The 12,390-nt window shown below is 40.7% G+C and overlaps 1 protein-coding gene across 2 annotated transcripts in view; it reads right to left on the bottom strand.

Moving 5' to 3' along the window:
- NRG3 (neuregulin 3) overlaps positions 1–12,390 on the bottom strand; it is an 873,187-nt gene that overhangs the window by 26,849 nt on the left and 833,948 nt on the right. For both annotated transcript variants that reach the window (XM_072995066.2, XM_072995065.2), the window contains one exon: positions 2,438–2,565. In XM_072995066.2, coding sequence (XP_072851167.1) covers positions 2,438–2,565 — 128 coding nt within the window. The remainder of the gene's footprint in view (positions 1–2,437; positions 2,566–12,390) is intronic.

Here is a 12,390-nt window from a genome sequence, read left to right on the forward strand (position 1 = left end):
TTCAAAAAGTCAAGCCTCAAAATAAAACGACCACTTTTTTTTTTCTTTTGCCTCAGAACCAGCTTTCCCTAGAGATTGCTGCTGTCCTTCAGCACTTAACTTGCAACAGTTGCGAGCCAGAGCCTACCCCCCTCTGCTAGGCCTCTCAGCAGGCAGGCTAAATCACTGTTACTACACAGTTTTGCCTCAGCTTTTTTCCCGCCAAAACCAGGCCGCCTCAGAGCACCCTAATCTAGTCTCCTCAGTTGGCACGTTCTTCCACTAGTGCACCCCCCCGTGAGGTACACCTAGAAGATTACCTACGCGCCTCAGTTTGTCCCTGACTAGACCCCCCTTGCTCTGGGCACACTTGCCAAGGCTTTGCTGGACCACTGGACAACTGGACCAGTCGTATCCCACCGCTGCCACCAATCAATGTGACAAACCCAGACCTACTGGGATCTGCCACACGTTAACTAAGCTGCCACCAACCATTCCCTGTAAGAAGTCACACAGACCAGGGATGGATTTTTAAACAATAAAAGAACAAGGTTTATTTAAATACAACACACAGGGAAAATAAAATAATCAGGTGAATAAGATAAAGTAACGTGGCTTATTCTCATTCATACATGCATACAGTTTGGTTCACACAGAACCCTTAACTTGAAGCACAGACCCTGAACCTATCAGTTCTGGCTAACCATTCAGACACCTGAACCTATCAGGTTGGTACTCTGACACACAGTAGTACCCTGTCTGACACACAGACTCCCACACCAGCTTCTTCTTCCCAGCTGATGCTTCGTCACATCCCAGCGTCTCCCACTTCACCACACAGGCTTCACATATATATACAGTACAGCCCCTCCTCCTGATGTCCCGCCTTCCACTCCCCATAGGATGGAACTTTCCCTCCAAACCCATGACAGACAGGTAACATCAGTGCTGTATGTAACAATGGTCACCACACATTGGAATTGATTTAACTACGGACATACATTTCCTAACATATTCAATTGTTTTGAACTTTCCATAATGTAAAACATTTAATCACATTCCCCAAATGACTAAAGCATGTTCATGTTCATTTTCCAAAGATGCTCATTTTAGCTGCATGTATTTATTCATGTATAATTTGAAAGGGAAACAAACCAAAGAAGAAGTTGATGCTCATGACTTCCCTGAAATAAATGGAAATGGAAAGATATGTGAATTATTCCTTAATAGTCTTATAGACCATGGACAGGATAAATGTGTGTGTCTTCAGGCAGTTAAAGGAAAATTTCTTTTCATTGCTAATTTCTACACTGTTTTGTTTTGTTTCATTCTTTCATCACTTAGTTACTACTTGCTTGGTGGCTATCCCTGGGATGTGTGAACTGATCAATTAAACTGGCAAGATATGAAAGCTATTTGTGTGATGAGGGGTTCTGTGATGATGACTCATTCCTGTACGCAACTCATTCATTCCTGTTGTAAGGGCTGAGAGCCAATTGAGCTGACATTAGCTGCTGGGAACTATCCTCACGTGGACCAAATTTTGTGCCTGCATAGACCTGTGTCCCTGCATTAAGGGAAGTCTGGATCTGGCATAACTTGGCTCCTCTCTCATCCCATCCATCTTTCTGGGACTCTTGTGCTGTCTGATCTTAGTGAGTACATAGCTATCTCCTTCTGCTGGCAGGTCCTTGAGAACAGAGAGCATGAGGGGATTCTGCTGGCACAAGGACAATTGTAAAAACACAAGAGGCTTCTGCCCATTCCAGACCACTACAACCAGTGAGTCTTTGAGTTAGACTTATACTGGTAATCATCAAGGGATAGGCATGCATGTGTAAACAGATCTTTGAACAAGGGATGTCTTTACTTTCTGCCATGGAAACACAGCACTGTCAATAAGTAACTAAAGCTGCCCTGTTGGATTGCATAGCATACCTCTAAACAGGCATGTAAGCAAAAGCAGGGATTTGTCAATGATTGCTATTTGTAGGGACTGAAAATATGCAAAAAGAGTTTGATAGGTGGCATCATAGGCTGCGTATGAGAAGATGGGTCATTAACTTCATGAACAGAAATGAGGTGGGACAGGAGGAAAATCTTATATTGTAATGGCTTCTCAGAATACAATTGTCTCATTCATTGGTCTGTGACTAGAACTTTGACACCATTCTTAATGCTTCCTCTAGGCATTCTACTAAAGGGAAGCAGAAAAAAGAAAAGAAGAGAAGAGAAGAGAAGAGAAGAGAAGAGAAGAGAAGAGAAGAGAAGAGAAAAGATCGGATTTTGAGAGCAAAAGTAATGGCTATATAAAAGGGGAAAAAAAGTCTGGACATCTGCTTAATGAACAGAGGAGAATAAGGTTTCTTTAATGCCTTACATTCTCAAATACCTTCCCAGACACTCTGTTCTGCATATGTATTACAAAACAAATGCCAATAAGAAGCTGTTTTCTTACCTGTGTGACTTCATAGCTTGGCCTCCTCTGTCACGAGACAAGGCTTCAGGGAAGGGCTGAGTTCCTGAAAAACTTGACTCCATCATTTTTTCCATTACTGGCTCTGGATGTCTGTTTGCCTTTGAGTACTGCAACAAATAAGAAGAAAAAATGAAAAGAAAGAAAAAAATCATTATCCATTGAAAGCTATTTATCATAGAATCATGATGTTGCAAGGGATCTTGGGCATCATCTGGTCCAACTGCCTTCTGTGCAGGAACCCTAGTCAAATAGCTGCTCAGCTTCTAATTTATTGCTTTCAACCAACAAGAACCTACTGCATCCTGAGCTGATTTGTTCTACTGTTACACAACTGTGACCACTGGAAATCTATTCTAGTATTCAGAATTAGAGCTTGAAAATGTATCTGTCTGTTTTAGACTGCAACTCTGATGATAACCTTCTAACCACCTGGGATTCTAGGAACTGTACTTTCAAGGTCTGGCCTAGTACACATTTACAGTAAGATGTTCATTCATAGCATCCAGGTTGTGGAGATTCACAGCTTTTCACCTTAAATACACTCCATATTCCCCAGATCCAGACAGCAGAACCAGAGAGTGGCAGATGAGGAGATTCATTTCTCCAGTAGAAATGTTTCTTCAAGATCTTCACAAGATCTTTTGTCGTCCTGACATTGCTTGAGATCTTTCAGCTGAAGATGCTAAGAAAGGAACCTGTAACCTTTTGAGGACCTGGCAGGATATATGGAGGGGGAATGACTGAAGCAGAAGAGAATCTGGCAGATTGCAGATGGAAATTAGCAGATCCAAGGCAGGTCATAGCAAAAGTTTGGCTGCTTTTCTAGTTTAACTCAGAAGTTTACTAGCTTTCCAAAATATGATTTTACTAGTAAAATACTGGCTGGTGGGAAACCACACTCAGAAATGAAGATGGAAGTTGCGTTCATGCTAATAGTCTTGGCTCACTACTAAGTGAATGGAATATGGGACTAAATAGGGTTTTGTTTGACTCAGGAGGCTCTTCTTAGGCTTTAATATATGAAGTTAGAGTACACCAACTGTTTTATCACTCAGTACTAAAAACCTAGTGCTTTCTTTTGCCTTATTTGAACTTCATTGCTATTACTTCTTAAAAACAAAGTATTCTATGGATAATGATGCCTATGCAACGGCCTTACCATATATCTTGTGTCGACTTGCCAATAACAGATATTGGTTAACACATATTGATTTCACATGTACATATAATGTTTCTGAAGTGCACACTTAAATATGAAAGACATAATTTGATTATTATTATATTTTCTTTACTGAAACATTTAAAATCCACCCTTCATCATTAGGATACTAGAACTATGTGTATATATAACTAAATACAACAGAACAGATGAACCCAAGAAATAAAAATGCATCTACAAATAAAAAGTATTGGGTTGGTTCTTAAACAAGTGCAATGTTAGCAGTAGCTGCATCTCTATGGGGAGGGGATCCCACAGCTGGAAGACTGACACCAAGAAGGATCTTTCCCTTGTTGACATCATATATGTCCAAAATTCTCTAAGGGTAACCTGCCATGAAGACCTGAAGTCACAGGCAGTCCAGCTTATCAGTCACACAAGGATTTTGCCCTGCTGTTCCAGAGATAGTACCTATCCTGTTTTTCAGATACTCAACTAGGAATGCAGATACTTAGCTATTGTAGTGATGCAAATATCAGGGCCAGTACCCTGTTCCTAAGGAAATATGGCCAGAATGCTCCATTTCACTAACAGTTCCTCCTTTCCTGTTGTTTGCACAAAGAAAATCCAGTACCTCCTGCACCAAATGGAATTTTCCAGTGTCTTCAACAAGACATTCCCTGGTTTATATAACTAGAAACTAAGGAATACAAGAGCCCTAATGCCCTATGTGTGCAATATGATTCTATCCTGGAGATGTAGGAGTGTTTGTCAAATTATTAACTTTTATTTATTTAGGTTGCCTCTACTCAAGAAAATTTCTGAAGAAGAAGTTTTGAAGCTCTACAAGATTCCACACCGCCAGGCAAGAAGGCGACAAAGAAATGTTATTTTTAGTTGGTGAGTTCTCTGAAATTTGTATCTCTGTCTACAAAACTTTCCTTTTAAAAAGCAAGACACATGCACACGGAAAGCATAGAACCAGAAGAGTAGTTTTTAAAAAAGAGCCCCCCGCCTACGCTTCATTCTAACATTTAAATGTCCACAGAACAATGTCCGCAGCAGCCATAATTAATTTTTGTGTGTTTTACTTAATTTGTGCACATTCTTTTCTTTTGAGAGGACTCTCCAAATTTCTCTCGCTCTTAGAGGGCAAGGGGAGTAAGTGGGTGTGAATGGATATCCATGTGGGTGTGGGTGTTGTCCATGTAGACAGGATGAGACTGTGAAGATTTACCTTGCTATCTTAGCTACTATAAGTCATGGAACATCCTCTGAAAGAGTTTAGAAAGTGGAATGTTGGGAAATTACTTAGTTTTAGCCTAGTCTTTCTAAGGAGACTGGTGTGCTAATATGTTGCCCTGCTACCTGACTTATACTCTCTATATGCACTGGAATCATGCTGACGTTCTGCCAATATGTATTAGCCTAGGTTAATAACTTTCTTACATTATTTTGGGAACTATTCTGGAAGTGTTCCTGCTGCAACTCTTAAGCCTTTTGAATTCCTATTTGCTCCTCAACTTTTTGACTGGGGGTTTTGTGGAGGGTTTTTGTGTGTGTGCGACTTTTGAAACTGTTTGGAAACTTTACTATTTTGCCTCTTTTTCTTTCAACATATTTAATAAAATATAAAGTTCTACAGCAGCTTGGTAAATTGTGGCTTTTTGTTGATTCCCTAGAGACCTGAATAGTCAGAGTGACTCAAGGTATTAGAGGGGTACCAGGCAGGAAGATTCCCCCCAGCCATCAGCACATCTGGCCCTCCTGGAATTGACCCACAACAGGAGAGCCTGGACAGTATGGCTGAGAGGTTAGTTTGGGCCCCGCTGACCCTCCCTAAGCTTGATAGACATATTCTAATTTAATGTGAAAAAGAAAAGCTTACAATACCTAAGGCTTCTTCAAAAACAAACACTGAAAAGGTGGTGCAAGGTAGCAATAATAGCATTTGAGAGAAGCGAAGAAAATAAAAGCACAAATATTTTCTCCCACATAATAGAAGTTTTCATAGCTTGCTCCTTCTGCCTGCTTTCTCTTTCACACTGACATCTGCAGATGAATATAGATTCACATGTTTTTATCCCTTATTGTTATATTTTAAAATAACTGAATGACAACAGAAACCACAGCACAGACTGTGTGAATCATCATGGGCTCAGTAAACATCCTGTCTTCAATCCAGCATCCCTGCCAACCAGAATCCCACATTAATCGCAAATCATGACAATTATAGTTGTTTACTGGTGCTGCACCCTAACCGCTAGTTCAGTGTTTTTTAAAGGCCAATATTTAGCATAGCTCTAGCTGTCAGATTGGGCTGAGGAACGATGTGGAGCTATGTGTGCACAGTGGATATTCTCAGTCGGAAGATGGGTGTGCAGCCCCTGTATTTATAGCTTCATAATAGGGCACCTCTTTTGTTGATTCCTAGAACAGTGAAAAATGGAAGTTTGGCAAATGCACAATGAGCCAAGCTGCAGCTGAATGTGGTCTAAGAGAATATAGTGCTTGAGCCAAATAATAAGTTCCTTTCCCCTCCCCCTGCATCTATCCAACATCCAGAAAGTAACTGGACTGGCAGTTGAATTTTCTTTCTTTCAGGAATGCATATAGCAGTGCATCTGAACAGGCTAGTTTAGTGAGGGCAATGTAGGCTGTATGAAACACACAGCTCCGTACGGCAACATCTTGCCTTCTCCCGTCTGCCACTTTAGGCAGCTAAGAGCAAGACCAGCTTAGGCCACACACTGAGAACCTGGCTTGCCTCTACCCAGTTCTCTCTCAGCTAGTATTCTTGAATATTATCTACTGCTGAAGTTTCCTGAGGTATATTTGAATTATAATAATTTTTTTATTAGCCAGGCCAGGCTGAGCACTGCTGCTTACCTGTTCTGATTGATCCCAAGATCTACTCCTAAAATGCTACCTCTTCTCTTTCACACCTTTTTTTTTCCTTTTTGCATGGTATACAACTTCTATCACCACGAGTTTCTTTTTCTTCTAAATCTTTCCCCTTGCTCTCAGGTCATGGCCCCACCTCATCTCTGGTGTCACGTCAGCACCACTTGTTTTTCTGTATGCCTTCATCCTTCCATTTTGTCTTTCAAAACGTGTCCATTTCTTACATACTCAACAAAAGCTGTGATTATTGTTTATTCAAGTCTGCCAATATACTGTACATATCTCTTCCTTCTTTACTTTGACTTATCTTTTTGTTCAGCAACCCTGGATTATTCACCGAAGCTCTGATGTAGCCAAAGGATATGCCTCTCAGTTCTCCTCATTTTTTGCTTTTCAATTTTCCACAAATTGCTGATCATTTCAGTTAGCATGCGAAGCGCAATGTGGCTACTACGTCCATGTACTGCTATTTTCTCCCTCAGTATGAGAGAGGCAGTGCCTGTATGTTGATGTATGCCTCAATGATATGAAGGGGCTGGCTGTTGTGGTATCATGCTGATACTTGCCTGAAGGAGTGAGAGGCTGCACATTGTGACCTCATACTGATGCTGCCTGGCTACAGGAGTGAGGGGCTGGCTGCTGTGACCTTGTAGGGATGCTGTCTGAAGAAGAGATACTGGCCGCTGTAATCTTGATGCTGCCTGAGGCAGAGAAACTGGCCATTGTGACCTCACATTTTACTGCATGCCTAAAGGAATGAGACACTGTCCATTGTGATGGTTATTGCCAGAAAAATAACTGATCGATGTGCCCTCATACTTGAACTTGCCCACCTGAAGGAAAGAGAAACTGTTCAATACACCTCTTGATATGTGCTGTCTGTCTGAAGGAAAAAGAAACGTTCCCAGGTATTGTTGACTATTTTTTAAGGGAATAGTGACCTTTTACACCAGACTAGACAGAGGGCTTTTACATTTTCATTTCTTCTTCTCATCTTCTCAAATGCACCTTTCACTTCTTTTGAGGCGATCTGTTAGGAACAGCCTCCCTATACTATGTACTTCTGCCGCCTGGCAGTCATTCTCTGCTAAGGAATTAGCAGTGGTGTTCAAGGATCAGAAGCCATCAGGCATGAAAACTGTTGGTGGCTGTTGCTGTTATAACCATAGAAAATAAGAAATTAAAATCCAATCAAATATTAAACAGAAACAAAACCTAGAACTGAATTAAAACTGAACCCAACCCTCAGCCAGCATGGAAGTGTGAAGAAACAAAGTACTATTTAATTTGCCCAGCCAACCCACCAAGTGATCCCACCATTTCTGAAGGAGGAGTATAGCAAGCCTCTGTGCTCATAACCTAACTGGTTCCCTGACTGCAGTTATAACATGAATCATTGTTAAGTTGAATGCTATTTTCTCACTAGACTCTATGGTAAACTGTGAATTTGGTTCCTGGAGAATTTTCAGATCTTATAAATAAAACCTCTGCTGTCCAAACCCTGCTCCCTCACAAATCCTCTCTCTAGTTTGCTTGCTAAGCAAACCCCTCTAGTTTCTCAATTTCCCCTCATTCCTTCATTCTAGCTTAATTGTGAGGCATTCCCCTCTGACCTCTGCAGTCTTCTCTCCCTTCAACCCCAACGCACGTTTGTAGTCTTGCTGTCATGCCAACGATGCAAACACACCAGTTTATGCTGCAGGTCACAGTGGATGTAAAAGTGAGTTTTTGAGGCAGTGAACAAGATGGTTTCCATTTCCATGTGAGGTACAAAAGCTATTTGCCTTGGGAGTTAAACCCCTCTCCAACACTGTCAAGTAGAAACCAACTTCTGCCACAGCTCAAAGCATTAAGAGTATAGACAAGCTGTATTGTACATAGCTCTCTCCTCCTACATCTTGCTGCCACCTCCCAGAATCTGCTGCCAGAGGTGACTGAGACACCCTGCCTGAAGTAGGCCCATCCTGGTTGGCTGCTCTTGGTTTCAATTAACCCACGCTCTGGGGCAACTGTTCTAGTTCCTAGACCTCACATTGCACAGAAGTGTTTGTGATGTGGTTATTTAATATTCACATAAAACAATCATTTTGAGGGAGAGGGTGAATTCAAGAGGGATTTCCTTTTTGTTTTTGTTTTGTTTGTTTTTTGCTCGGACTCTATGCTTTTTCTAAAAAAAAACAATCAGAGCTGAAAAGAAGGTTTAAGAGCAACATTTGAATTGTCATTTGAGGCAGGTGCTGATGAAGGCATCTGCAGGATTATTTTTCCCCCCACAGCATGTAGCCTCAGTACCCTGTCCAAGTGGAGCCGCCACTTGATTCGCCTGGCATTTAAATACAGTAGAGGGCTTAATTATGGAAGCACTTACTATCTCCTGACTGATTATATTTGTGCTTATTGAGCAATTACTGAAAAAGCACTTTTGAGGCATGTGGCTAAATAAATTAATGAATAATGATAGGGTTTGTTTTTTTTAAATAAGCTTTTGTGCATATTTCCCAATTATTCACAGTTTCATGGAGAAAATCAACTGTCAAAGGCAATTACTGAGCCACTCACCAGCAATTTTCCACTTCTACTTCCCAAAGCTGGCTACCTAAAGGAATAAATGGAGTCAGCATGGTCAGATGTAGACGAGATTGGCCTCACAGCCAGTAGCTACACCATGCACTGTTGTGAAATCTGTGTGATCTCTATTGATTCATGTCCTTTTCTACTAACTAAAGGAAAGCTGCTTTTATTTGTCCAAGACTTTGATTAGAAAGGGAGGGAGAAAAGGCATTCTGTGTTAAGTCTGTCATCGTGGGAGGATTTCCACGACCTTCATATTTTCTCTGCAACCTACATTTGAACCCATAAGCAAGTTCGAACATGTTTATAAGTAATCTGACTTTCTCACAAGATTACTCATAAAAGTGTTCCAATGCCCCCAAACAGAGGTTACCGTGGGGGGGAATGGGTCATAGAAATCTTCCCCACTTAAATAATTTTACCTAATTTTGGCTAGCATTTAATTAAGATCTTGAAAATAACTAATTAAAAAATAACTAGGTACTGATGAGTAATTCTTTCCCCCAGTAATCATAGCATAACTAAATTGCAATATGAGTACAGTACACTCTGAAAATGAATAATTTAGCACCTTTTGCTGTATGACTATAATAAGCTAACCTAGGCTTATTATTGAATATCAGATAATGCACAGGTTGTTTTATGCTGCTGTCTCATTCTTTGTGATGGGTATTGAAGCAAAGTAGAAGACAGTAGAAAAGACCATCACAAAAAGGCATTCTATTTTCAGAGGACTTGAAAATAACAAAGGACAGATATAAGGAGTGGAAGAAAGGCTAGGCCATAAAAGAAAAGTACAGACAAGTAGAAAAGAATTGCAGGGATGGCAATATGAAGACAAAGGCTGAGAATGAGATGAGATTAGCAAGAGATGCTAAGAGCAACAAAAAAAAAACATTCTTCAGGTATGTGCGTGCATAGCAAAAGATAGAGAAAAGAACAGTGTCTCAGCTACTCAAAGGGAATGGAAGAAAGAAAACAGATGACAATGAAAAGGCAGAAGTGCTCAATTCTGACATTAGCTTGGTCTTTCCCAAAAGACAGTCTATGATCCTTCAGGAAGATGTGAAGTACAAGTGGAGAGAACAGGACTGCAGCATAAAATCCATAAATAGTCAAGGAATACCTTTTTACTTTGAACGTCCCTCTTGGGTGGGGGGCCAGATGAACTCCATCCTAGAGTATTGAAAGAACTGACTGAAGAACTCTAAGAACTACTATCTGTTAATTTCTTGAAATGATGGAGGATGGGTGAAATCTTGAATGACTGGAGGAGGTCTCACATTGTCCCTATTTTCCAAAAAGGGCAAAAAGTGGGAACCCGGAAATTACAGACCAATCAGCTTGACATCAATCCCAGGGAGAATTCTGACACAGATTATGGAGCGGTCACCCTGTAAGCACTTTGAAAACAATGTAGTAATAACTAGAACCTAATACAGATTTTTCAAGAACTAATCCTGCCAGACTAAATTTATCTTCTTTTTTGATTAGGTAACCTCCCTCGCAGATGATGGGAATGCTGTACACGTAATTTATCTTGCCGTCAGCAAATATTTTGACAAAGTGCTCCATAATATTCTGATTAACAAGCTAACTAGGTGTGGGCTAGATAAAGTTACTATCAGGTGGACACATAGTTGGTTACTGAATCATACTCAGAGAGTGCTTATCAATATCTCCTTCTCAAAGTGGAGGAAGAAACAAGTGGGGGCACTAGAAGGTTCAGTCCTGGGCCTGGTGTCCTTCAACATTTTTATTAATGACTTGGATGAGTGGGTGCAGGGAATGCTTATCTAATTTGCAGATGACACAAAATTGAGTCAATTAGCTAATATCCTGGAGGATAGAATTAACATTCAAAAAGATATTGATAAGCTCAAGCACTTGAGCCAGAATGACCCAGGATGAAATTTAACAGACATAACTGCAAAGTTCCATACCTAGTGGGGGAAAATGCACAGTTACAAGATGGTGGTGGTGGTGCTTGACTTAATAATACTACACAAAAGAAGGATCTTGGAATTATTGCTGATTGCAAGCTGATTATGAGACAACAAAGTGAAGTGGCTGCAAAAAAAAGGGCAAACACTGTTTTAGGTTCATTAATGGAAGTATACACTCCAAATTCTGTGAAGTACTAGTGCCCCACCCCTTGTACTGCAGCCAAAACTGTGCTCATGACCTGGGGTTCAATCCCAGGTAGCCGGCTCAAGGTTGACTCAGCCTTCTATCCTTCCGAGGTCGGTAAAATGAGCACCCAGCTCACTGGGGGGGGGGGAATGTGTAGCCTGCATAATAAACTTGTAAACCGCCCAGAGTGCTTGAAGCGCTATGGGGTGGTATATAAGCAGCATGCTTTTGCTTTTTGCTTTAAGTCACATTTTGAGTACTGTGTCCAGTTCTGGACATTGGATTTCAAGAAGGATACCAACAAATTGGAACAAGTTCAAAGGAGAACAAGGATGACCAAGGGGCTAGAAACCAAGCCGTAAGAGGAAAGACTGAAAGAACTGGGCATGTTTAGCCTTGATAAAAGAAGACTAAAGGGAGATATGATAACACTTTTCAAATACTTGAAAGGCTGTCATACAGAGGAGGGGCAGGATCTGTTCTCAATCATCCCAGGGTGCAGGACAGGCAACAATGGGCTCAAGTTACAGTAAGTCAGATTTCAGCTGAATATCAGGAAATCTTCTAAACTGTTAGAGCAGCAGAAGAACGGAACCAATTGCCTTGAGAGGTGGTGAGTGATCCAACACTGGAGGCATTTAAGAGAAATTCAGACAACTGCCTGGCAGATGTCCTTTGATTTGTATTCCTTCATGGACCAGGGAGTTGAACTCATAGCACACTTCCAATTCCTAATTCTCTGATTCTATGAAGTAGGCAGAAAGAGAATGCATTTAGCACCACAGGCCAGAAGCCATTCAGATGGTGTTCTTAAGTCACCAAAAGTAACTATTTTATTACCTCTGAGAAAATAGAAGAGACTTAGTTTAAAAACCTAGAATTATGATCATAACTATTTTGGGGTGGATTTTGGAGATGTCATGGCAGCTACCACAGAACAGCCTGAAAGAAATGTTTTTAAAAAGTCTATTTCAATAAAGGGAAAAAAAGTATTGCAACTCAGAAGAAACGTATCAAAAACTGAGAGATTTTCACCCACGTGAATACAGGGAAACAGAGTGTTTTTCTTTATTCTGGCAAAAAAGAAAAAAAAAAGAATTTGTTTATTCTTCTTAACCAAAAGGGGAAATATATGGCTTTTTCCCCCTCCTAGGGGCTTTTTGTC

The sequence above is a fragment of the Pogona vitticeps genome, chromosome 3, assembly GCF_051106095.1.
Source record: "Pogona vitticeps strain Pit_001003342236 chromosome 3, PviZW2.1, whole genome shotgun sequence".
Lineage (NCBI taxonomy): Eukaryota > Metazoa > Chordata > Lepidosauria > Squamata > Agamidae > Pogona > Pogona vitticeps.